Raw genomic sequence first — 26105 nt, 5'->3', positions numbered from 1 at the left:
CACAGGGCGGCCGGTCCCCTGGCCAGTCATCAGTGCACAGGGTCCCGGGGATTAAGAAGCCACCTGTGTTCTAGGACGTGCGACGGTTCCGAGATGGGGCAGAAGCCTCCTCCGGGTTCCTCGGATGGGAGACCCACCACCTCCCCACCGTCCTTACGAGGTGCTGGGGGACGGTTTCCCAGAACAATGTCAAGGTGAGCAGGTGCCACGGCACACAGGTCACGGGATATGCGGGCTCGAGGCCCCAACACAGGTGCCGGAAGCAGGAACCAGCCCCACGATTCCTGCGCGCCTGAGCTGGCCACCAGGGGGCAGCAGAGGCGTGCCCGTCACTGGACTGCCCCTCAACCCTCTCGGAGGTCCCCGCTGGCCTTTCTTGTCGGACACCCCTCCACCCTCCAAAACACGCGCCCGTGAAAAAAGGGCCCTAAGGGGCAACGTTTCAGGACGAGCCCAGGTAAAGCCTGGTGGAGAGACTGCCGCGTGGGACACAGAGGTGAGCGGCCCCCACAGAGGCACGTCCGGGATCGAGGCCCTTAGACGAGGGGAGAGCTGCGGAAAGGCAGACCCAGCAGACGCTGGAGAACACCCAGGCAGCGGCTGGTTTAGAACACACTGCCCTGCACCGAACCCGCCAGCACCGGGCACCCCAGGAAGGTCTGGGGACTCCCCACGCTTAGAGCGTTTGCTGCCCCCAAAGCTCCAAGGTCTTTGGGACATTCTCCCGTTTTGCTAAAGTCTCGGCCCATAGTACCCATTTCAAGGATGGTGAAGACTGAGGCCACGGGGCGGGGGGGCGGGGGGGGGCTAAGGGACTTGCCCCATTTCACAGAGCGCCAGGGGCGGGAATGGCTGCTGAACAGGCCCTCTGGATACCGCACCCTCAGCCACGGGCTCGAAGAACACAGTGGCCCATCTCAACCTGTCCTTTCTCCCCCGTCTGTTCTAAAGCGAGAGGAAGGAGCAGAGTGGACGGTGGAGAAATGCCCGGGTACAGCCCACCTAGGGTGTTACCGCCCGAGCGGCTGACCCGTGTCCGCCAGAACCCCATAGATACTTGTGAGCGACAGCTTATGTGGAGAGAACGTCTGAGGACGTAATTGAGGTAAAGAACCAAAGCGGCGGCCATCTTGGATTTCGGGTGGACACTAAGGCAATGACCAGTGTCCTTCCGAGGAGACGGAAAGACAGACACAGTCAGAAGGCTGAAGGCGGAGCGGAGACCGGGGACGCGCCAGGGGACGCAGAGGGTGGCTGGCAGCCACAGGAGGGAGGCCCGGAACACATCCTCCCTCAGGGCCTCCACAAGGAACCAGCCCTGCTGACATCTTGACCTCTGGCCTCCAGAACTAGGAGGGTAGGTCTCCGCTTCAAGCCACCCAGTCGGTGCTAATTTGTGACAGCAGCCCTGGGACGCGAAGACGTGGGGGTCTCAGGAAATTCTGCAGGGGGGCGGGCCGTCTGGCTCTCGGAGCCGGATGGTGCCGGAAGCCCACCCCCGCGCTAGGCCCAGAGAAGTGTGGTAGTTTGTCCAGGGTCACACAGCGCGCCTCCGAATCGGCAGCCCCGGAAACCCAGAACTCGGCGGGATCACGGGGCGCCTCCTCTCTGGATGTTCCCCTGCCCCGTGGGCGGTCGGGATGGAGGGACGGTTCCATCAGCGAACGGCCGGGGCGCCCTGGACAAGCCACTTGCCCCCCTCCCTGTGGCTGAGTGGGGCAAAGCGGTGGACGCGGTCCCCGGAGCACCCAGTACCTTCGATGGTGCCCCACTTGGTTTTCCTTCCGAGGATCCTCCTTCCGTTCACTTGGTACTCGTGGTCGCTGCCCACCACAGCGAACGGGATCATCTCCTGCGGGTGGGACGGGCAGCGCGGGTCACGTGTGTGCGCACAGGCCGGTCCGCGCCCGGGGGCCCTGAGCCCGGGGCCCCCCACCACCGAGACCCTTGGCCTGAGGCGGCCACATGCGGACACGTGGGCTCTGACCCCTTCCGGCCCAGAGGCCGCGTTCTCACGGCTCAAGGCCATCACACCCATGACCCCAGTCCCCCCGGACAGGGCTAGGAGACCCCGCCGTGTCCTCTGACAGGAACCAAGGGGCCTCTGGGAACGGCGTCCGGCCAGTCCGCTCACCCGGAACTTCTCGTTCACCAGCCGGTCCTCCGAATCCTCGTCGAACTCCTTCTGGGGGTACACGTCGATGCCGTTGGACAGCAGGTCCGCGGTGATCTGGGGGCCCGGAGGGGAGAGATGTGGGCGCCGTCCGCACAGCGAGCCGGACTGGCCCGCCAGTATCTGCCCACGCTGTGGCCTCCAGTAAGCGAGTGGCCCGGGCCTGGGGTCAAGGGCAGGCTCTACGGGGGCAGGCGACCCTGGTATCTCCAGTTCTGGTGCCTCTTGAGTGGAGGGGGGCAGCTGCAGGCCCGCCAGGAGAGACGTGCAGCCGCCCGAGGGACTCGGGTCGCTGTTCCTGAGCCCCGGGCTGTCTACTCTCTCCAGCTCATCCCACCCCGAAGACAGCAGCTCGGGGTTGCGGCCTCCTCCCTCGAGCTCTACCTGGAAACCCTGTCACCGCAGGCCCCGGATGCCGCACGGGCCCGACTGTCACCGCCCTTTACAGCACCCGCTACCCGCCATGCACGACATTCCCGCGCACGGCCGTCATTTCTGTCCTAAGCACAGACCCACACCTGTGAGCAGCTTCAAGGGGCTTTCTCCTTCCTTCTCCCTCCTGCAGACACAGCCACAGGAGACGGTCCTTCCCTAAGCATGCTGGGAAAATCCCCAGCATCGGGGCCTGTGGAGCCTGGGGGATTAGACGGAAGGGCCTCCTCGCTCACGCCCACTGGGGCGGAGGCTCTGCGGGGCCCCGCGCCTCGGTTCTCCAGGTGGTTCTGACGTGTGGCCGTGTGGAAGCAGCAGCCCAAGGCGCATCCTCCTGCTCGACAGCAGCCCGGAGTGGGGCCACACGGCAGGGAAGGGAGGTGCGGCCACCTGCCGCCCCCCTGCACGGAGACCACCCGTTTCGCATTTTTCTCCTCCAAGAGAAGCCCGGCATGCTGAGTCTGACGGCCCCCGCGAGGAGGAAGGTGGAGAGACCTACCCGCTGTTTGAAGTAGACCCTCTCCTCCAGGGTCAGCGTGTCGGCCTTGGCGATGACGGGGACGATGTTCACTACTTTGCTGAGGCGCTTCATGAACTCGATGTCCAGGGGCCTGAGGCTGGAACAGAATGGCCTGGATGAGTGTTGGGCCGGCAGGGGCCGAAAGGACGGGCACGGGACGAGAGAGGGACGGCGGCCTGCTCCCGGGTGGGTGCATGTCAACAAGGCCAAGGCCGTGGGCTGAGTGCCGGCCAAGGAACAAGTGAGGCACGGCAAGAAGGAAGAGCCAGACAGGAGCGGGCTGAGGACAAGACCAGCTCTGAGCATGGTCCTGGGCGAGGAGTCCTCTCAGAGAGGGGCTGTCATTGCTCAGGTGGCGGCGGGGGCTTCACTCGGGAGGGAGAAGCGGGGAGAAGCGGAGAAAGGACCCAGCAGCTCCGGGGCCTCCGGGACAGGCTGGCTGGCTGCTATCCAGGGCACCCCCAGAACCTCGCCCACTGGCTCCGGCCTGCCACAGTCTGACGGAAGCTCAGCCTCACCCTCCACCCCCCAGCCCCCGACCGGGCACCTGCTCTCGGCGGGTGTGGGGGTGGCTTCGCGGGGTCCCGGATGGCGGGCACGTCCCCTCCCACCCCGGAGCAGAGCCGTGCCCTCTCTTCCCCTGGGGCGACAGCAGCAGCCACAGACGGGGCACGGGGTTCTGAACCGGGACGGGACAGAACCGCCCCAACCCCCCAGGCCCCGCGTGGGACGTACGAGTGGCCGGTGGCCGGGATGAAGTACAGGCAGCAGTGGACGCGCGTGTCCGGGATGCGCTTCTTGCGGTCGATGCTGACCTCCTCCTGCAAGTATCTCTCGTACTGGTCGTTGATGAACTTCATGATGGGCTGCCAGCTGCACGGGAGGCCCCCGTCAGCCCGCACCGGGACCGGCGCCCGCCCCGTCCCCCCCCGCCCCCGGCAGGCCCCCAGCTCCCCGAATCCCAGCCCGGCACCCCATCTTCTACCACAAGGGCCGGGGCTGCTGGGCTTTCTCAGCAGAGACCAAAGCCTTACCCGAGACCAGCCTCCCACGCGGCCCTTCGACCCCAGGGGGTGGTGGAGGGAAGGCAGGATTCTCGGGGTTTGGGGGCCTCTGAGGGTTTAGCAGCACCGCAGGCCAGGGGCACCCATGAGCGCTCTTCTCCCAGGAGGAGAAGCCCCCGCAGATCCTCACCAGTTCTCATTGTTGATGTGGTCCCCGAACCCCGGCGTGTCGATGACCGTGAGCTTCATGCGGACGCCCTTCTCCTCGATATCTGCACAGAATCACAGCGCCCACCGAGCTCAGGGGGAGACCCCGGACCCCTACAGACACCCCGTGGGTCCCGCCTGCTAGGGACCCGACCGGTCCTACCCCGGGGCCTATACGGGGTGCCCATGGGTGGTGACCAGCGATGACTCCCCAGGTGATGCCGGGGAGATGACAGCCTCCAGGAGCAAAGCCCAGCAGGGGCCAGCGACAGTTATCCTGGGGAGCCCCCTGCCCACGGTGTCCGGTGGAAAACTCAGGTGTCTCCAGGGGGCTCCACCTGACCAAGGGCTGCAGGGGTCCCGGAGGGCACCCCTGAGCCAGACTTTCAACATGCCCAGCTCAGGGGACCTGGCGTCGACACCCCCGGCCCCCCCACCCCGGCACTCACCGTGCGTGATGGACTTGATCTCGATGGTCTTGGGGATGCGTTCCTCCGCGGTCGGCTGCACAGACTTCCGGCTGATCTTGGATTTGAAGAGGGTGTTGATTAAGGTGGACTTTCCCAAGCCGCTCTGCCCTGGGGAGGGGACGGGAGCCAATCAGCGGGCCCTGCGATTCAGCGATACCTGGGCAGTGCCCCCCCCCCCCCACCACCCCTCAGCGGGGGCCCCCGGTCAGGAAGAAGGGCCGGGATGCCCAGGTGGTGGCCCGGCTCTCGTGGTGGGTGGCTTGTAGCAGGGCAGGGACCCAGAGTACCCAGCAGGAGCTGAGATGCAGAACAGCACAGGGGAGGCCAAGTGCAGGGCCAAGAGCAGGGACGGCCACAGGCTGGTGCCCACACCAACAGACCCTGCAGCTGAGAGGCTGACTGGCCAGCGAGCCCCCGGGGCATCAGGCGGCCCCCGAGCCCCAGGAGCGCTCCTGGCCTTGCCGCGTGTCCAGACCTCACCTGACCCGAGTCCCCTCCCACAGCAGGGGGGATGTGCTGGACTCAGCTGTGGCTGGAAGGTCCCTGCTGCTCACAACTGTCAGAACCTAGGGCTGGCCTTGCTGCTGCTGCTGCTGAGGACCCGCAGGTCCCGCTCACAGAGCCCTCGATGCGCACCGGGCGCTGTCCTGACTGCGGCTGTGTAACCCTCCGCATCCCGCACCCAGGTGCCGTCACCCTCCCATCTGATGGAGGGGAAAACAGGGACAGAGCCCAGCGTGGGTACCGGAATCCAGCAGCCTAGCTCCAGGGCCCCGCCCGTGACCTGGGGGCGCCCACAGGGACCAGCCGCAGGTGCTTACAGGGTGTCTACTGGGTGCCAGGCGTGCCTCATAGGTGCGTGCGCACACAAGACCCACGCTTGGAGCCCCGCCGCTTTACCCCTTCCCTGAGCTGCCTCAGGCCGTGCCAACCAACATATTTAAAAAAATTAAATTACACCCATTTTCCGACTTTGATCATCTGGCAAGGAAAAGCGCGGGCTCCCAGGATGCTGGAGGCCGACGCCGGGAATCCCGGGAGACGCTGTTCAGCGGGCCAGGGATCGGCCTCCCCCGTCCATCTCCCCCCCACGGACCACCTGTTTGTGTCCCCGCCACGCTCAGGGGCAGAGCGACATCAAACGTGCTGACGGCTCAGAGCCTGGAGCTGCTTCGGATTCTGCGTCTCCCTCTCTCTCTGCACCCCCCCCCCCCGCCACCCCTGCTTCCGCTGTCTTTGTGTCTCAAAAATGAATAAACGTTAAAATAATTTTTTTTAATAATAAAAAAAAAAAGGTCGGAACTGTTATTATTATCACCCTCAGCACTATTGCTTCCCGAGCGCCCATGACCACGTAGGGGCCACACACAATAACAACTGATTCGCCCCTCCCAGCCCTTTGGGGTCAGGATCACTCCGTTTTACGGATGAGAAAATCGAGGCAGGGAGAAGCCCCGGGGAAGACAGGACAAGCACCACACAGCTTAGTCCGGGGAAAAGTGGGATTCTACCCTGGGTCCACGGAACCCCCAACAGGTGCCCTCCCACCCCAGCTGCGTCTCAGTGGTGGGGGCCCTGCCGTGGGAAGGGGAGGAGGAACTGAGCCCCCGCTCTCTCTGCTCTGTGAGCTGAGTCCTCGTCAGGCCCTCTCTGGGCCTCATCGCTGCCTATAAAGTGGGGCACCCTCTTCACAGGGTTTCTGCGAGGACTGAATGGGACCCCTAGTGGCCGTCCGGTTCTCGTGGGGCCACCGGGAAGCCACCAGCCAGGCCTGCAGAGCATGGGGTGGGGGGAGCAGCCCTACCCAGGGGCTGGGCCTGGAGACGCTTCGGCAGAAGGTGCAGGCCACTGGTCGGAGACCAGCCGGGTGGTCTCGGGTTCTTACTACGAGGAGCCCCCCCCCCCCCCACCCCGAGGCGTGGGTGAAGCTGGGACCCACCTGGCAGGCACACGGGCACACACACAACGCCACACGCGCCCTGCAGGCCTGGCGTGTCCACACCCATTTTGCACAAGGGCAGACTGAGCCCCGGAGCCCGAGGGGCCGGCCCACGGGGCTGGGTCCCAGTGTGGGGCGCATGCTCACCGACCACCATGATGTTGAACTCGAAGCCTTGCTTCATGGCCTTCCTGCGCATCTGCTCCAGGATGGAGTCGATGCCCACATAGCCGAAGTCCGCGGGGGCCTTCTCGTTCCGGGGCGCGGGCACCTGCTTCAGCCCGGCATCTCTGGGGGTGTCGGCCATGTCGCCAATGCAGCCAGGAGCTGCCTCGGGGGCTGCGGAGAGAAGAGTGGGGGCGTCAGGGGGCCGGACACAACCATCTGCAAAGCGCCCGCATCCTCGGGTGGTTCCGACCACCACGCCAGTTTCTCAGATGGGGAAACTGAGGCTCAGCTGCCCAAAGACCCCTTTGGAACACCCCAGCGCTAAAGATCCCCCCCCCCACACACACACACACACACAAGGCACGGGCCGCAGAGCCCTTCGCTCAGCTCCAGGATGGAGTTGACCCCCAGCCCTCCTCTTCCCAGCCTCCACCCTGCCCCAGGGCACCCAGGTGGGCCCTCTCCACCTCCTTCCGTGACTCAAATCGGCCCCAACACCTGCTGCAAGCCAGGAAGGCCTCAGGACCCTTGGGGTCAAACAGTCAAGTGTTTGCGGCAACCTGCGAGCATTGTTGTTCTGTCACTCCCGTCACTCCCCGGGTGACGGGTGTTCAATCCAGGTACCGCCAGCAGCCCTGGACGCAGAGTAGGCTTCCCCCCGGGGCCCATCTGTTCCCAGGCGATGACAGGCAGACGGGCTCTGTGGCAGCTCCCTACCCACCCCCCCCCACCCTGGACTGGGCCCGGAGGGGGAGGTCTTCTCCCTGCCCAGCCTCTGTGTGCCCCCACCCTCAGACCAGGACGAGGTCTATGAACGGGCAGATAGGACAGAGCTTCTAGAAATCATTCCAGCTTCCGCGGTTTGTAGGTCAGAACCTTCCTCCCTGTCCCCCTTCTCCCCTGGCCGCCCTCAGGGGTCCACACACTCAGGTCAGAGGGCCTAGAGAAGGGACGAGCAGAAGGCACCCAGTGGGGACCTGAGGGGCATTCACCCAGTGGAACCGGTCCCCACCAGGGTGGGGCGGGAGCACATGGGCCGCGTCCCGGTGCAGCCCCAGACGTGCCACACACGCCCCACCACACCTCTGCTGGGCCAAGCCCCTCAGCCCCGGTGGGGCCAGGCTCTTCCCGCCCCCCCCTAATTGCCGTGGAGGCCTTTCCAGGGCCGCTCACGGGTCTCCCGGCGCACCCCGAGCTCACGGGAAGGAAGCACACTGGCTGTCCTGACCTATCCCATGGGCATCCGTCGGCCCCGGGACACTGGTGTGTGCTGGGTCGGGGAGGCGGGGGGAGGAGGCACGGTCGTGCCCTCTTGGCCCTGCCCTGGATGGCAGCAGCCACAGGTCACCGCGGGGCTTCGGATGAACGGTTTCCACTTCCTGGGGAAGTGACCGGCTCTCCCCCCCACCCCCCGCCTCCAAACCCCAGTGGTCCCAGCCGGCTCGCACCTCGGCGGCCACACCTCTGCTTTACAGGCGTGTCAGAGGGAGCTGACACGGGGTGGGGGTGCCCGGCCCCCTTCCCTTCCATAACGAGGATGGTCAGCTCACACATTCCAGAAACGGGAGCGCGGGTGGGTCATCCGCAGGGTCGCTCAACTTCCCCGTGTCCTCAGCCACGCGAAGCGCGGTGATTCCTGCCGCGCGGGACGGGGAGCCAGAAAATAACAAAAGACACCGATGACGGCCAGGGACCGCCCAGGCCACGCTGCCCACCCCGCCCCCCAGGCCAGGGAAAGGCCAGGGACCCGGGAAGCAGCGATGACAGCCGCGGGGCCTCCCCCCGAGCGGCGCCCGGAAGGCATCTGCCTCTGCTCCCTCTTGAGAAACTGTCCCTGCGCTCCAGCATCTTTAAATAAACAAAGACAAGAGCTGCATCTGGCCTTGAAATGTGGCTGTGGGGCTGCTTCCTGGAGACAGACTCGAGGCCCCGTCTTGCAGGGCGGTTCAGCCCCGCCCCGCGTGACCGAAAATTGCTTCCATCTGCCTGCGGGGCCGGGAGCCCTTCCGTCCGGGCCTGGGCCGGACCCCCGCCCCCACCCACGGCCCCCTTCCAAGCCGCAGTGGTGGGGGGGCGCCCCGGAACCCCACTCGGCTCTCTCCTCTGCCTGGCCTCTGCTCTGGCTGGGTCCTCTGCAGGCACCGACACCCACGAAGCACAGAGCAAACATCCCGCCCACCAGGGCCCTGTCTGGGAAGAGATAATAAAGACACGCCAAGCCCCGTCCTTCCCACCGACCCACCGACCCACCGAGGGAAGGGCCTGGCCTCCACACAGGTGAGGGTCCCTTCCCGCAGCCCCTCCTCCCTGGGAGGCCCGCCCCGACGGCCACCGGCTCGGGTGCAGGTGGGGATACCAAGGGCTGGGTTGTGCCCCGGCCGGGAGGCAGGCTTTGGAGTCCGGGCCAGGACCCGCGTGGAAAGAGCAGGCCCCATGAGGCTAACTTGCCCAGAGACGCTTTCTCCGAACACTTGCTTTCCATGGAGAGCCACCGGGGCCTGGCTGCAGGAACCCCCTCCTCCAACACGTCCGTAACGACTCCTGTGATGGGAGATTCTATGCCTGTGCGGTCGAACCGGGTGGCCACACGGGGCCGTTTTTTAAATCGGGGTAAAATACGCATAACGTAAAGCGCACCATCAATCCTTTCCTTTAGACGTACTCGGCGCCCTTAAGCCCAGTCACGTTGTGTGCAACCAGTCTCCAGAACCCTTCCCCATGTCGCCAAGCGAAACCCTCTCCCCGGTACACACGAACTCCCCACCCCTCCGGGGCCATGGCAACCTCCATTCTACTGTCCCTGAACGTGGCTACACTAGGGGGCCCCGTATAAAAGAGGCTCTCGTGGTATTTGTCCTTTTGGGGTGGGTTTATTCCTTAGCATAAGGTCCTCAAGGTTCACGCGTGCTGTATGTAGCAGGTATCGGACTTTTTTTTTTTTTAAGTTTATCTTGAGAGAGAGAGAGAGAGAGAATCCCAAGCAGGCCCCGCGCTGTCAGCTCGGAGCCCGACGCGGGGCTTGAACCAATGAACCTCGAGATCATGCGCTGAGCCGAAACCAGACGCTTAAGACTGACCCACCAGGCGCCCAGGATCTCCTTCCTTTTCAAGGCGAAGAGGCCCCCGTGTAGCTAAGGCACATTTTGTGCATCCGTTCATCCCTCGGTGGACACCTGAGCTGCCCTACGGTTTCAGCCCTTGTGGATGACACTGCCACGAGCACCGGCGTGCAAACATCGAGGACCCTGCTTCCAGTTCCCCTGGGGTTCACCCCGTGAAGTGATATGGCCACATCACACGGCAGCCGTATTTTTAATTTTTGAAGACCCGAAGACCCGCCCACTGTTTTCCGCCTGTGACTTCTGAGCACTTGAAATGTAGCCAGGCCAACTGAGGAACTGAATTGTTGTTTTGTTTCATTTAAATTAATTTATGGGGCGCCTGGGTGGCTCAGTCGGTTGAGCGTCCCACTTCGGCTCAGGTCATGATCTCGCGGTCCGTGAGTTCGAGCCCCGCGTCGGGCTCTGTGCTGACTGCTCAAGAGCCTGGAGCCTGCTTCGGATTCTGTGTCTCCCTCTCTCTCTGACCCTCCCCCGTTCATGCTCTGTCCTCTCCCGTCTCAAAAATAAACAAATGTTAAAAAGAAAAATAACTAATTAATTAAAATGTAAAAAGCTGCACGTGGACGGCACAAAATTCTGCCCAACCGACTCCTTTTACAAGTGGGGAAACTGAGGTCCCCAGAGTGATTTTTTTTTTTTCCTGAAACGTTTCGCTTCTGTCACATGTGATCACTGTCCGTGTCCCCCACACAGACCGGGAGCCCCAGGGAGATGGCAGCAGACCTGGGGGGATGCCCCACGCCGTACCTCTAGAAGTGTCCAGGGATGGGACACTCGACACCCCATGGAATGAATGGGGTCTTGGAGTGTCCCCCTGGTGCAGGGTGGGGTGGGGGAGGGCTCTGCGGCCGAGGCTGGCCCACAGCCCCTCCATGACCCTGGTCAGGCCTGTGTCTAATTCACACCCCCCAGTGACCTCTGCCTGGGGCCTGGGCCTCATTCTCTTTCAAATGGCCCTGTCACCTCAACGTCTGTTTTCATACCCAAACTTCATGAGATGCTATTAATAGGAAAGGGGAGTTCCCCACAGAACAATTAAGTTTCACATTGTGTCCCAGATGACACCCACTGCACCTCGTGAGCGAAAGGGAGCCGCGTATTTTAAAAGTGAAAAGTCAGGTTCAGAGAGGTTAAGTAACTTACTCAAGGCCCACAGCACCACCTGCCTTTTCTCATTGTTCCTGGCTGCCTCTCGGCCAGGAGGCGATACAGAGAGAGGACAAGCTGCTGCGCCCTCCCTATGCCGCCCTCCCGGGTCTTTCCCCTCCTCTGAGGATGGAATGTTCCCTGGGGCAGCCTCACCCCCGTTCCAGGCTAGCTTCAGGCCAACAGCTCTGCCCCCAGGCTCCCAGGCCCAGGGCGAAGTCACTGCCCTCCATGCCACTGGATCTCCCCGATGGAAGGAAGGCCAGGGACCACACAGGCTGAGGTGACCCTACACTCTGGCTTAAACTTTCCTCCAGCCTAATTATTTCCTTTGTTGTAACGGACACAGGACGTAAAGTTTTGACCATTTAAACCACGTTCGCTGTTTGGTTCGGCAGCATTGACCAATGACATGCAACCATCACCACCATCAGATGGCAGAACCTTTTCGTCGTCCTGGATAGAAACTCTGTGCCCATCAAACACTAGGTCCCGCCCCGCTCCCCCCAGCGACCTCCAGTGGACCTTCTGGCTTTGTGAATCTGACTCCTCCAGGGGCCTCATTCGGCACGGTCCTCCTTGTCTGGCTTTGTGCACCGAGCCTAACGGCCTCACAGCCCGTTCCCGCCGTAGCAGGTGCCAGACCTTCCTTCCTTTTTCTGCCTGATAACATTCTGTTTATCCATTCATCCGTCAACGGACACTCGCGCTGTCCCCCCGTTTTGGCTGTCGTGAATAACGCTGCTACGATCACGGCTGCACGAGGATCTGAGTCCCGCTTTGAATTCTTTTGGGCATCCGGCCTCCTGAGGAAGAGAAGCCAGTCGACCGCCAGCAAGGCTGCGGTTCGGGCTAGAAGTGCCACGGTCGTCCTGTCGTCAGAGCGAGGCGCGGTGATTCCCCAGACCGCACGGTAGGCGCCAGGGGCCTCGGGTCGTGGCCCCAGCTCCACGTGGCCCGTGGCCGGTCCCCTACCCTGCTGGCATTGCCCACCTGGGAACACGGGCCACATGTGGTTCCTGAGCACACGGCCCCTGCCACTGCTCTCCGCTCTGAGAGCCCCTGGGCCCTGACGCCGCGGCTTGCTTGGGGTGGCATCCCGAACTCCTGGCCCCGAGAGTGGCTCCCTAGAAATACGCAAAACATCCACCGGGACGTGGACGGATAAACAACATGTGGCAGGTATACCAGTGGCACATTAACTGCGAAAGGCCGTGACGTCGTCCTGCCACCTGCCATGACACGGACGAACCTCGAAGACATCACACACGTATGATTCCATTTATGTGAAATGCCCAGACTCAGGCAAATCCGTGAAGACAGAAAGCAGGCACGCACGGCCAGGGGCTGGGGGAGGGAGAGTGCTTGCTTCATGTGAAGGGGCCTTCTTTTCGGGGTGATGAAAATGTTCTGGATGCGGACGGAGACGACAGCTTTGAATACGAGCCACTGAATTGGACACTCTCAACGGGTGGCTTGGGCGATGGGGGAACTGTGATCTCAATAAAACTGTCATATTCAGAAAGGAAAGCAAAAAGGCTGCCTGGGGAGCTGGATTTCAAAGAACCCTACTGGGCCCACGAGTGGCCGCCGGCCGGCCCCACAGCACAGCGGGCAGCTGAGGCCCAGATGCCACGCTCAGGCGCGAGGTCTGGAGGCCGGGTATGGCCAGGTGGCACCCCGGGGTCAGCAGCCCTGCATCTCCCAGGAAGGGCGATTTCTTGGGGGGGGGGGGCGCGGGGCGGGGAGGCAGGCCAGTTGGGAGGAATCTTCCAATTTCAATCTCTCCACTGGTCCCCGTTTTGAGCCCTGGCCCACTGACCGCTCCCTTGCTGGGGAAGCCCCGCACGCCTGCCCCCTCCTTCGGCACCGGTACCTGCTGGGTGGCCTCTTCTCAGGAGTTGGGTGGCAGGGCCCTGAAGCAGGAAGGAAGCACAGGGCTCCGCCCAGCCCCAACCGGCGACCTCGCTCTTGTGTGTGCCCGCAGCCGGGCTGTGACTTGGGCGCCGAGTGACAAATTCTACCCCCGCTCAGGGCCGGCCAAGGATGACGGGATCGGATGGTCGCCTGCAGCTCCCCGGGACCACCAGGGCTGTGGGCGCAGCTCTTCGGGCTGGGACACCTCTGGAGCCCCTCACGGCACCCCAGGCCTGATGGGGAAACCAACACCCCGGGGTCCCCCCTTGGCGGCCCGCTGCCGGTCCCCACGAGTCCCATCCTCCCCGAGCATCAGCTGTCAAATGCAGATGTGGCTCTACTGGGGCCACGGACCCTGGGCCACTGCCTGACTCTGCTCCCAGCAGGAGAGGGGCATCCACGGGGCACCAGGCTCTCAGGACAACGCTCTCGGGGCAAAGCCAATGCCACTCCCCCTATCTCACCCGATCCTCTCCGTGCCTGGCTCTGGAGCCGGGTCCTGATCCCGGTGTCTGAACGTGCCTTGCTCAGTCCACCACCCACAGCGCCTGGGCAGAAAGCAAGGCCAACCGGTCCACGGATGCCTGGAGGCTACCCTACGGCCGACAAAGGGAACCAGAGTCACCGAGGAGATCCAGGTAGACCCACTCGGGGCTAGATGTCGGGGTTCCCAGGGCACCAGGGACTCCTCCTGCCCCAAAGCCCCTAGACTTGTCTCCTGGAGGAAACCACACGTCCAGACATGTAAGCCTTCTGTCTCCCACCCCACCCTAGCCCAGGTGACCCAGCAGTCAGTCATCAAGTTCACGCAGAACAGCGCACACAGTGGGGGTTCTGGAACGGTTGCCCCCCCCCCCCAAGCACGTCGAGTCCACCCTCGGGGACAGTGGCACAGGCTGCAGTGAAGGCTGAGGGGACATCTGCAGACCCCAAGAGCCCCAAGCCCGTGGCCAGGACGCAGACAGCCCCTGCCCCCTGCCCCCTGCCCCCCGCAAAAGGCTTCTTGAAGGTGGCGAGGACCCAATGCACGTAGTGCCCAGTGACCAGAGCTGCTCCTTCCCTCCCGTCTCCCTCCCTGGGTGGCTGCCCAGTCCGGCAGCTCCTGGCCTGTCCCCGCTCTCTCCTGCTGAGCCCACACCCAGCCCTGGAGGTGTCTCCACAGTGACTGAGTACGCTGTGTGTGGTTTCCTCTCCCACACGTCCCCCGACGTGGCAGTCAGGAAACCAGTGCCCTCATCCGCCACGCCCACTCGTGTATTGCCACGTTTAGAGCGGTGCCTGGCACGAGGCGGTCCACAACGCGATGCTGAATGAACGAAGGAACAAAGGGAGGCACTGATCACAACACCGAGGTCTCCCGGGGGCTCACCATGCACTGGGTGCTACCGTGAATGCCCACCTGCACTAACTCACGTGACGTGCACGGCACAAGGACCGGGTAAGCTAGCGACGGGCATACCCCCGAGTCTCCGATGAGGAAGCTGAGGCCCGCTTTTGTGACTTATTATGACCCAGCGTGATGGACGGACGGCAGAGCCAGGATTTGAACGCAGGCAGGGTGACCCCACAGGCCAGGTCCTCCAGCCACGGAAAAGCAGAAGGAGGGTGCGTTCCCGACAGCAGAGCCCGAGCAGGTGCCGCTGGGGCAGGGACTGAAGCTCTTGCTCCCCCTCCTCCCAGGAGCCGCCCATCCTGTTTAGAGAGGCACAGGCCTCTCACGGGGCATTAGGATTTTTTTATTTTTAATTTTTAACGTTTATTTATTTTTGAGAGAGAGAGACACAGAGACAGAGCCTGAGTGGGAGAGAAGCAGAGAGAGAGGGAGACACAGAACTGGAAGCAGGCTCCAGGCTCCGAGCTGTCCGCACAAAGCCCGACGCGGGCTTGAGCCCATGAACCGTGAGATGTGACTTGAGCCCAAGTTGGACGCTTAACCGACTGAGCCCCCCAGGCGCCCCAAGGGCATTAGGATTTTAATCTTCATAAACCGGGAGCAAAGTCATTCAAAGGCCAAGCCTGGTTGGCCAAGCTCTTCTAAAACAGCTGCAGGGAGCAGTGTGGGGGTCCCAGATGCCAGGGGACTCCAGGGCAGGGCGCTGATGTAGGAGAACCCTGGTACCGCAGAGGCCCCCCGCCAGAGCTCCCAGATGGACCCATCCGAGCAGGCAGCAAAATGCCCATTTTCATCCTAAAACCCCAGCTCCTAGAGGCTGCCCCAGGTCCAGGTGGAACTGACAAATTCACAGGGGCCTCCAAGATGACTCCCCACTTCTGGTATCAGTGCCACGGGAGGGAGGTGCTATTCTTAGCCAACCTGGGGAATACAGGTGAAGGAAAGAGAATGGCAAGTCCGTGGGGCCAGGCACACCCACATTCGGGGGCTGCAGAAAGGCCCTGGACCGAGACGTCAAAGAAATGGCTGTCAAAATAATCGTGGAAAAAGATCCCGGGGCCCTAGGACCAGGACCACAATGTAGATTCACTCAACACATATTTGATGGCCAGGGTCTCCCTCCCCGAGCTGCAGCAAGGACCAGCGAGAACAAGCAGTGTCATTCGGGACGGGGCGTCACTCCTGCGGGGCTCTGAAACAGGACCCTTTCCCATTCACTCGGCTCCTTCTTCCTCGGGTCCCCCATGCACCTACGCCCGCCGGGGCTGTTACAAACTCCCCATAAATGTCGCAGGGGAACTTCCTGTTCCCTTCTAAAGATGGAAACACTGAATACAAATGGCCGAATTTTGCAAATTTGTGCGGGTGGGATCGAGGAGGGAATCAGAAAAGCGCACATGCCTCATCTGATTCGAGAAGTAATTCCACATCAAATTACACTTCACACTTTGTCCGGGGCAGGAAGCGGCTCGTCACAGTCTGGTCAGGAACGGGGCTGCCAGAAATCTGAGACTTTGCCCTCTGGCCTGAAACTCTGCTTTAGAAACGGAGCCCAAGGCTGGAGCCTCTCCGGAGAAAGGAGGGATTTGCAAATGCAAAGGGCTGCATTTTTCCCCCCTCGGCCCTCCTTCCCTTTCCGAGGAGACCGAAACTCCAGTTCTAAAGCTTCTGTGTGAGGAGACTCAGGGGAAGTGTGCATGAATAAACATCTCCCAGGACCCCATGCCCTTTGCGGACCCGGGAGGGGACACGGCAGGGACAGTGCCATCCCAACCCGACTCATTCATTCATTCATTCATTCAGGGGCCCGAGGCGCCCCGGAGGCGGGAGGGGGTTCCCCCCTCTCACTGCCCGCCAAGGCTCCTCGGCTTGGCTTTTCTCCCGCCAAACGCGTTCAAGCAAGCTTCTCCTCTATTGTGCAGGAAGGAATCTCAAGAAGCTCTCCCTTTCTGCCAACACGGTTTCAATTGGCCCAAGTCGGCGAAGTCAGATTTGGACAGCGGCCACCTCTCTCCCATGCCGCCCCACCCGCTTCTGGAAGAGGCCTTCTTCTGTTCTCTATTTGCAGCCCGGCCACCTCCTTCTCCTCCTCCAGGGAGCTCTCAGCTGGGCTGGGTGGCCCTTCGGAGACCCCGGGCTTTGCTCAGGGCAGGCTCCGAGCTGCAAGCAATGGTTCACTTCCTAAAAAGCAGCCTGCAGAAGGGCCAGGGCCAGGGCTGAGCCCTCCGACTCCTGCATCAAGGATTCATTTTTTATTTCATTTTCCACTACCCACTGGCCTCGCAGGATCAGGGACTGTGCCCCCCCCCCAACAGAGCCTCCTCCCACCCCAGAGAACCTTCCAGCACAACGGGTCCCCGCCCCAAAGCAAACTCAGAATCCAACCCCGGGCCAGCCCGCCCACCGGGTCTGAAGGGGCCGGCTGACCACAGAGATTCTGTTAGTTCTTGGCAAATATTGCCAAGTCAAAAGCAGAAAGAAGATTCTCCCCCCATGGATGGGTGGAAACTGGCCATTTGTCACAGGTAGAATTTCCTCTTATCAGGATGTCCCGCTAAGGGGGGGGGGGCCTCCCCTCCCCCTGTCCCTCTATCAGCGGGACTGTCAGCAGATCCTCACCGAGGGACAGAGGCTGGGGGCGCTGGAGGTCCTGCCTCCCCCAGCTGATGAAGTCATCTGAGGAAACAGGGCTCCCCGGGGGCCACAGGACACGCCCCCACCCCCCCACCCCACCCCCGGCCAGGGGCTAAGCAGAAGACCTCCCTCGTGCCCAGGGTGCTGCAGGAGGCAGAGTGTGGCCCGCGGGGGCCATGCAGGGAGGGCCACATGCCTGACCAGATGACCCCTGAGCAGGAGTCAGCAGCCCTGGACCCTCTTGAATCAGGTCCCCCATCCCTTTGTCGCTCTGGCTGTGGGCTGAGGAGTGGCGAGAGAGCTGGAGTCATCTTCTCTCCCACCTCTGGGTCCTTCCTGCTCAGGAGAGCAGAGGTTCTGGAAGCAGTGTGCTCGGGGCCTGGGGATTAGCAAGGACTCCTACTCGACCGCGTCCCCCCCCGGCCGCCACATGTCCCAGACTCCACTGCTCCCCGCGCTCCTACGGGAGCCACTCGTTCCGAGGATAAGCCCAAGAAAGGCCCCGTGAACTCTGAGGACACATCCAAAGCCAGTAGGGGAACGTGGGACGGACAGCCCGCCCATCGGAGGAATCTCAGAAACACAGCCACCCCTCTACCCCTCCCCCCAGGAAAAAGCCGTGTGCAGGACAGCTGCCCAGTTACCCCTCGGGCGGACGTTCCATCACCCCTGAAACACTGCCTGGGTCAGGGTGGGGGGGACGCTGGCCGTGGGCAGGGTGCAGACACCCGTGAGCCCGGGCTGGGTCATACACCGGAGAGAAGCGGGCACAGCCCATTTCCTGGTCTGCACTGGGGGTGAAGCTGGGGCGTACTTCTGGACTGGCGGTTCTGATGCACACGGCTGCCAGACCTCTGCGGAACAAAGTACTGAGGGTCACCCCTCACTCCACATTGCAGGGACTGAGCCCTGGGCACCCCAGTCAGTCTTTTCCTTCCCGCAACGCTCTCTCCTCCTAGCCGCGCAGGCCTCCGCGGCCTTTCCTCTGTCCGAGGCTGCTGGCTCTCCCACCTGGAAGTCCTGGCCCCCGGCTGGACACTCTCTCCAGGCGACTCTGCCCAGCCCCTGAGCGTCACAGGCCAACCTCTGTCCGTTCACACACTGATGCCAATGACCGTCCCTCTGAGTCCGTCCCAGCCCAGCGGAGATGCCCCGAGGCCCCACCGGCACCAGCATCTGTGGCCCCCGCCCATGAAGTCTGGAGGTCTCAGACCGAACGTGCCCCAAACTGAACTCTGACCCTCCGGGCCGCCCCCCAATCCCTCCACGTGAGTAAATGGCACCTCCAGGCGTCCAGTTATCACAGCTACAAATCCGGGGGCCCAGCCTTGGTCCTTCCCCTTCCATCACCCAAACCCAACCACCTGTCCCAAAGTCCTACCAGTTCCAGCCCAACATCCCTGCAGGTGGCGGCCTTGCTTGCCTCCCCGCGGCCCCCACCACCCAAGCCATCACCATGCCTGCCCTCCACCCTCACCCCCCCACCATCACACTCGCTGTGTGACCCAGAGCAAGGAACTTAACCTCTCCGCACCTCCATTTTCTTCTGTGTAGATTGGGACAACACTACTGCTTGCCTCCCAAGAGCCCTGGGAGAATCAACAAGATTGTTTACGAAGCACACGAACAGTGCCCAGTCAGTGCTCTAAGTAGCTGTACCGAAAACAGAAGCCCATACCCAGCTCTCCAGCTTGGGTGAACGGACTCTCTCCCCAGCTCTCCTACCAGTTCTGCAAACAAGGCTCCTCACAGAGGTTCTCTCCTGCTCTGCTCCTGGAGGAACCCCTCATTTCCCCAGTTGTTGAATGAATGAATGAATGAGTGAGTGAATGAACGAACGAATAGGAAACTCGCTACCCTTCCTTCCTCTCTCTCTTCCCAGAACACTGTAAGGGGCCGGCCCCTGCTCCCCGGCCAAGCCGGGTGGCGCCTCTCGGCCCGGCCCCAAACTGCTGGCCCGCATCCTCTCCCACGGGCTTCCCCACGGCCTTCGGCGTGTGGCAGGATGGGAATGGGATGTTAACCATTTCCAGTCTCCGTCGTCCTCTGGAGCCACAAAGCACCGAAGAGGAAGGATGGACGGATGGACGGACTTCCGAGGACAGCTCCTGCCCATTCAGGAAATTTTGCTCAGGAAATGGGGGGAAGGGCGCCCAGAGGAGGAGGTGGGCAGAGACTGGGCCTGGGGCAGGCATGCCGGTGGGCAGGGCTTGCACCACCCCGTCACTGCCCCAAGCCGCTCCCCACCGCTGCAGATGGCCTGGCCAGTGCAACAGCGGCAAGCGAGTCCCCAGCGTGGAGGGACCAGGCTGTCGGTCACCGGGCAACCCCGGAAGACATGCCCTCCTGGGAACTAGGTCAGTCAGTTAGTTTCATAGCCCAAGGGTGACTCTTCCTGCTGTCCCCTAATCTGCGGTCCAGCAGCTACACGTGCCTGCCTCCAGCCCGACTGAAGAGTGGTTAGAACTGGCAAAGAGAATTTATTAACTCCGACACAACCAGCCTTGGAAACATACCCAGTCCCAGGCCCAGGGGCTCAGCCTGGACCGCAGACGCAAGGGGCCGGCTGGGCCCAGTGAGCAGCGCTGACCCCCGGGGCTGGGCTGGGCTTGGGCACTTCTCAGTCTGCAAAGCGCTCAAACTCGCTTTATCACCGGGATCCTGGGCTTCCGGGATAACGAAGTAACAAGATCGACAGGGCTCTCACACGGGTGACGACGGAAGAAAGTTACACTAGGGAGCACACCAGCCCGGGGGGGTCCCACCCTCACGGGACCCTGCCCGCAGGCAGACCCCAGGCGGCCCCGCACCCTCCAACCCCCCGGGTACCTGCCGGCAGATGGGAACCGTCTGAGGCGTCCTCCCTGAGATCGCAGCAGCTGTGGAGGCCACAGGGGTGGGAGCCCGTCGCCTCCCAGGTCCCCTCCCAGTCCCTCCGCCCCGAGGCTCCGGAAGGAGCCACATTCATATGGTAATTTCTGCCTGTGAACTGGTGCGGCACAGAGGGCCCTCCAGCTGCGGGCCGGAGGAGGGAGCCTGGCCCGGGCCTGACCGCTCGCTCCCCGGCCCTGCCAAGTGGCCCTTCCCGGGGCGCTCAATTCGGGCTGCGGGGGGAGCGCCTTGGCGCAGGCGGGCAAAGGGCCTCGCTTTCCTTCTGCTCACGCGGTGGTTTCAGATGACAATGGACACGGGTTTGTTTCACTTCACTTTCGGTGGCTCCCTGCGATGATGCCGCGGCCCTCGCCCCCTCCTGGACCCCAGAGGCAGTCCCCCGCGCCTCCACCCTCCCTGAAGGAAAGGTCTCCCCGGGCCAAGGCCGGTGGGGGAAGGGGGAGCGCGTTCTCTCCAGGAAAAAAAAAAAGGCCGCTCCCACACCCCATCCTCCTTTCCCTCAGCTTCCTCTAGGGGGGAAGGGGAGGGAGGAGGAGGGGGTCACACAAAACCCACTCCCTCCACCCACTTCCTCTCTCACACTGCGGGAGTTCACTGCTGCAGCTGAGAGAGAGAGAGAGAGAGAGAGAGAGAAGAGAGGAGAGAAAAAAAGGGGAGGGGAGCGGAGGGAGGTGGGGAGGGATATAGAGAAGATTAAGAGAACATAGTAAATAAGAGAAGAGAAGAGAAAGAGAAGAAAGAAGATAAGAGAATAGACAGCAAACCTTCCAGAGAGAAAGAGAGAGGAGAGAGAAAGAAGAAGATAGGAGGAGAAGAAAGAAGATGACGAGAAAGACACGAAACCCCTTCTTAGTTCTGGGCCCACAGAACCAGAATCGCTCCAGCTCAGCTGCAGACCCGAATGGCTTCTCTGTGCCCCCCCCCCACCCCCCAACCACATCCACAAGCCCATTCACCGCTGGATGCAAAGGAAACAAAAGGACCCCTGGCGAATCGCCCAGACACAGACTCAAGACAGGTCATGGGGGAAAGTGCAGGAGAGAAAGAAGCCCGCAGCGACTGCCCCTCCCCGCCGCCCCCGCCGGGGACACGGCGCGCCCCTGCCCGTGCTGGCGAACCAACTGTCGCACGACCGGCAATTCCGGGGAGAAATGAAAGCACAAGTCCGCACCAAGACAGGGCACCAACGTTGAGTGTTGCACGATTCACAGCACTTGAGAAACAGCGACAGCCCCGATGCCCGCTACTGATGAAGGGATAGGCAGCCAGGACGGACCACCGCGTGGAACGCTATTCAGCCAGAAAAGGAACCAGCGCTGACCCCTGCTACCACGTGGACCTTGAAGAACCATGGCATAAAAGCCCCTGTCCTCGGATTCCACATTTATAAAACGCCGAAAGCAGGCAAATCCACAGAGGCACGAGGCAGCTTCGTGTTGCCAGGGCTGGGGCAGGGAGCTGTTCGTGTGGGAACAGGGTCTCTTCTGAGATGAGAATGTTCTGGATTAGTCGTGATGGCTGGGTAACGTTGGGACGCGCTAAAGACCTCTGAATTGTACACTTTAGACGACTGAATTTACGGCGTGCGAAGCGTATCTCAATAAAGCTCCTAACAACAAGCAGTATAACCGGTAACCTGCTCCCAACGACCAGGGTGAGGGCTGTGTCCTCGTCCACGGCCAGCTCCCAGCACCGATCCAACACCCCGCCTCCAGGTGGCCCCCAACTCTGCAGCCCGGCGAGTGGGGGCCTGGCAGGCTCCCTGGCCCTGCGACTCCCCCCCCCCTGCCCTCTCTCTCCTGACCCCACCGGTGCTCATTAGGACCCCCTTTAATACAGAAGGAACCAAACCTCAACCTGAGGGAGGGGACTGGGATTCAAACGCAAGCCAATCCCAACCACAGAGGGTCCCTGTGGCATTGGACAGGGAAAACCCCTCAGCACTCCCCTCCCTGCAGGGACACCTGCGACCCCTTACACGTCCGGAACCAACTGTGAAGCAGCAGCCGGGCCCCAGGCCCCCCCCCCACACACACACGCGCACACGCAACACCGGGCAGGTGTTCAGTCTTCTGCGCAGGCCCAGCCGACCCAGCGGAAGATGATAGCCGGCAGCTGCCGGGGGCGGCCGCCGGATATCCTGGGCCATCCCTGGCACGACCCACCCCAAATCTGTCAGAGGCCCGAGCTTCGCCCTGCCCCGCCCCAAACCTGAAGGATGCTGCTGAACGAGCCTCCGTGGAAACAAGTCACAGAGAATTCACGGAAGCCCCGCTTTCACGGGGCGGCAAAGGCCCCAGAGAGGGCGGGCGGGAGGTCTCTGGCGGCGCTCAAGGTTTAACGATGACTTTAGCGCCTGAGTTTCCGAGGGCCCCGTGGCGTTCGTTAGTTAGGGCTTTACTCCCCCCGTCCCCGGGAACCCCAGGGCGAGGGGCCGGCTCAGCGCGGCACACGCGGTGGGACCGTCCTCACCCAACCGCCCCACAAACACCGGGGCCCTCGGAGAACCAGCCTCCCGTCCCTGACTCACACGTCTCCCCCACGATCTGGGATCTAGCAGCCGACAGGTGCAGGGAGAGGCCACTGGCTCATCCTCCCCGCGGGCCCACGATGGGCCCCAGGAGATGTGAGCCCAGGCCTGGGTTTCAGGCCCAGAAGCATTTCTGCACCTTCCTGCTGAGTGGTGTCCAAAACGCGTTGCTGGGCAAACGTATAAGGAAATAATGAAGACAGAAGTGGCTGTTGGCACACGGGCAAGGTGTGACTGACCAGGTGCTCCGGTTCCACTGCGAGCCCCGGGGAGGCCGGGGAGGCAGCCAAGACCTTTGGAAGGATGGCGAAGGTCGGCTGAGGAACTCTGTGCAGGAAGCAGGAAGCGGGCACCTGCTGAGGGGTGCCACCTCCATGTGGACAGGTGGGCACCACACCCCCCAGCCCCTCCTCTGCCCCACCCCCCCCACCAGCCCCCGCCCCACCCCCACATGTTCCCTGAAATTTCCCCTGTGGTCCCGCCCCCCAGCCGCCCCTGAGCTGCTCTCCTCTGTGTCTCCAGTGAAATTCCAAAGAGCCCAGAGGAGCATCTCAACGCTCCGGGCCCTGGAACCTTTGCTGAGTCCCAATTGCAAAGTAGCTGCTTCCTGGGACCCCCCCCCCCACCCCCAGCAGGTCCTAGGACACCTTCCTAGAACCTCTCATCTTGGTGCATCTTTTAAATGTTTATTTATTCTTGAGAGAGAGAACGCAAGCAGGGAGGGGGGGAGAGAAGAGAATCCCAAGCGGGCTCCACGCCGTCCGCACAGAGCCCGCCTCGGGCTCGATCTCATGAGCCAAGCCAAAATCAAGAGTCGGACGCCTCACTGACGGAGCCACCCAAGCTGGTGTGTACTTGCCACCTAACTGGGATGGAAGCTTCTGGAAGGCCTGCCTCGTGGGTCCCCCTACCCTGCTCAGCCCAGGGCTGCCCCGAGGTCAGGACTCAGGAGAACGGCAGGCGAGCTGCACGCACTTGGCACCTCCCCGTCCAGGTTCTGTGACCTCCGTGCTGACCCCGTGAAGCGGTACGCCTGCCGGAAACCGACGGCGGCTCAGAGGCGACGCAGCACGTGTGTAAGGCCGCGGGGCCATCGACAGGTGCACGCCAGGCACCAGGCGGCTCCCTGGCCCCACGTGTGAAGCTCTCCCTGCAATGTCATCCTCTCACGGAATCTGGGGAGCGGGCCGCTCTCCCAGCGAGCGAGCAGGTCGACAAAGCAGATGTGGGGCTGGTCAGGAGCCTCAGAAACGCTGACCCGGTCATAGGTGGCCGGCTGATGCCAAGTTCACAGAGGTGGGGCTGGTCCCCGGGCCCAGGTCTCCACCAAGAAAGACAGGGGTCTCCTGGCCGCCCCACCCTTGCCCGCCTCTCCCTCACCTTCCACAGGAACTTCCGCCAGGCTCCTCACTGTTCCCCAACCTCCCGCTTCCACCCGAGTCACCGCCCCCTTGCTGGGCCTCACCTGGCGCTGAGTTCCCTTGGTTCGGAACGGCCCCCACATCCTGCCTCTAAGGGCCTCCGCCCACTGGGCCCTAAGAGGGGACTGGGGGAGCTCACTCTACACCTGAGTAGGGGACACATGGGAAGGCGGGGGGGGGGGGGTCCCAGCTCCAGTGCTGCCAATCTGGCATCAGCAGATAAGTCACTGAACCCGTGGGGCCGACCTGCTTCCCAGGCCTTCGTCCTGGCATCTGCCTCCAAGATGGGAGGAAAGCACCAGAGGAGGGCACAACGGGCTTCTGCCCTGAACTGGAACATTCCGGACGTGCGGGGAAGACCGACAGGAAGGTGCCAACAAGGCTTGTTTGGGCACTAGTCAGCAGCAGAGAGGAAGCATAAGCGGCCCCTCGGCTGGCAGTGGGCTCTGGGGGGGCGGTGAGGAGGGCACTCGGATCGACGTAGGTCAAACCGGCCTTGGGCTGAGGTGGCCTGGAGCAGAGGTGGCTCAAGGAATCAGCTTAAAACTCATTTATTCTGGGGGCGCCCGGGGGCCTCCGTCGGTTGAGCGTCCGACTTTGGCTCAGGTCAGGATCTCGCGGTTCGTGAGTTCGAGCCCCGGGTCAGGCTCTGTGCTGATGGGCGCGGAGCTGGATCCTGCTTCCGATTCTGTGTCTCCCTCTCTCTCTCTGCCCCTCCCCCTGCTCACGCTCTGTCTCTGTCTCTCTGTGAAAAAGAAGTAATTTAAAAGACTCATTTATTCTGTGATAAATAAACTTATTCCTAATAGGCAAACTTACGTGTTCCCCAAAGAGAAACTTTCTCAGTTTTCCACCTGTCATGTAGGGCATTGAAGCAGCCTCATCACCTCAATAAATTCTCCAAGAGGAAGACTGAGGGCTCCGCACACCGGGCCCGGAGTCAACTGTGGTCAGCAGGACGGGCCCTGTGGAGGGCCCAGCCCTGCATTAGCAGAGCATGTGGTCTGCAAAAACAGCAGCGACTCTCCCTCCGACCCAGGGGGGCCCCTGCCCCCCCCCCCCGTCATGGTCTTTGGAGCCCACAGCTGATACCCGCCAACGGGTGGCAACGTGGATCCTGTCCTCATCCCCTACTTCCCCGGAACCGGCCCATCTGGTCCAGTCCCCTGCACCGGGAGGATGTATTCAGATCCCAAGAAAGAAACACTCCAAGGAGAGCACGTATAAAGACAGTAGGGCCACGGGCTGTTCTCGTAAGGCTCTCCGGAGCTGGTCGTACAGAAACCAGAGGATTTGGACAAAAGATGAAAAGCTTTGGGCAAACCGTGCTGACCGTGCATGCATTCAAACGTTAACTGAGCAAGCTCCTGGGAGTCCAGGGCTCGGAGACAGAGATCAATAAAATGCAATCTCTACACAAGTCCACAGTCTAGGGAAAGACAGGACACAATGTCCCCGTCCGGTCCGTGTGTGTGTGTGGGGGGGGGGGGGGGTTCTCCACACAGGAGAGTGAATTTGAAATCACCGTCCCGCTCCAAGCTAGGAAAATCTTATCTGTGGTCCCAACGTCAAAGGCCTGGTGACAGGCACCTAGAACTGGCCTGGGAGATAAGGGAGGAAGATAAGTATCCGGGAGGTAGGACACACTCCACTGGGGACATCAGCAAGGACACTCCAATGACCGTTCAGATGACTGGGCACTCGGTGCCTGGCATTTGCAGGGCAGGGCAGGGGCTTGCAGGCCTCTGGGGACACAGGTCCCGGAAGTGGGGATTGCAAGCCAGGTGCAAAATGGAGGAAATCAATGCCTGGTGAGCCCTTCTTCCCCAAGGCCAAGTGTGGGTGCGGGGGGCGGGAGGGATGGGCAGGGTCAGTGTCAGTGACTCAACCCCAGCCTGGAGCTGGGTTCCGAGGGCCACCTTGGCTGCTCGGGAGCCGACATCTCCCCAAGGGTGGCCCCCCCACCCCCAGCTTCAGGAGAAGGCACAAGAATTTGGGGGTGCCTCTGCCACGATCCAGCTAAACTAAAACGTTTAAAAAATCACATTTCGGTTGGAACAGCCAGGAAGAGGGGAGTGAGCTGACGTGGTTCACCTTCGCCTTTCAGACCCTTTGTGAGAAGCTGCAGCCCCTCAAA

General features: G+C 62.2%; 1 protein-coding gene across 7 annotated transcripts in view; it reads right to left on the bottom strand.

The window, feature by feature from the left end:
* Positions 1–26105, bottom strand: part of SEPTIN9 (septin 9) — a 149093-nt gene that overhangs the window by 4246 nt on the left and 118742 nt on the right. For all 7 annotated transcript variants that reach the window (XM_030295746.1, XM_030295748.1, XM_030295747.1 and 4 more), the window contains 7 exons: positions 6893–7084; positions 4786–4914; positions 4320–4401; positions 3861–3998; positions 3105–3222; positions 2135–2230; positions 1756–1852 (listed from right to left, as the gene is read on the bottom strand). In XM_030295746.1, coding sequence (XP_030151606.1) covers positions 1756–1852; positions 2135–2230; positions 3105–3222; positions 3861–3998; positions 4320–4401; positions 4786–4914; positions 6893–7084 — 852 coding nt within the window. The remainder of the gene's footprint in view (positions 1–1755; positions 1853–2134; positions 2231–3104; positions 3223–3860; positions 3999–4319; positions 4402–4785; positions 4915–6892; positions 7085–26105) is intronic.

Source organism: Lynx canadensis, chromosome E1 (genome assembly GCF_007474595.2).
Source record: "Lynx canadensis isolate LIC74 chromosome E1, mLynCan4.pri.v2, whole genome shotgun sequence".
NCBI lineage: Eukaryota > Metazoa > Chordata > Mammalia > Carnivora > Felidae > Lynx > Lynx canadensis.
Note: the sequence above shows the minus strand (reverse complement) of the source record. Positions and strands in the feature narration are given on the sequence as shown.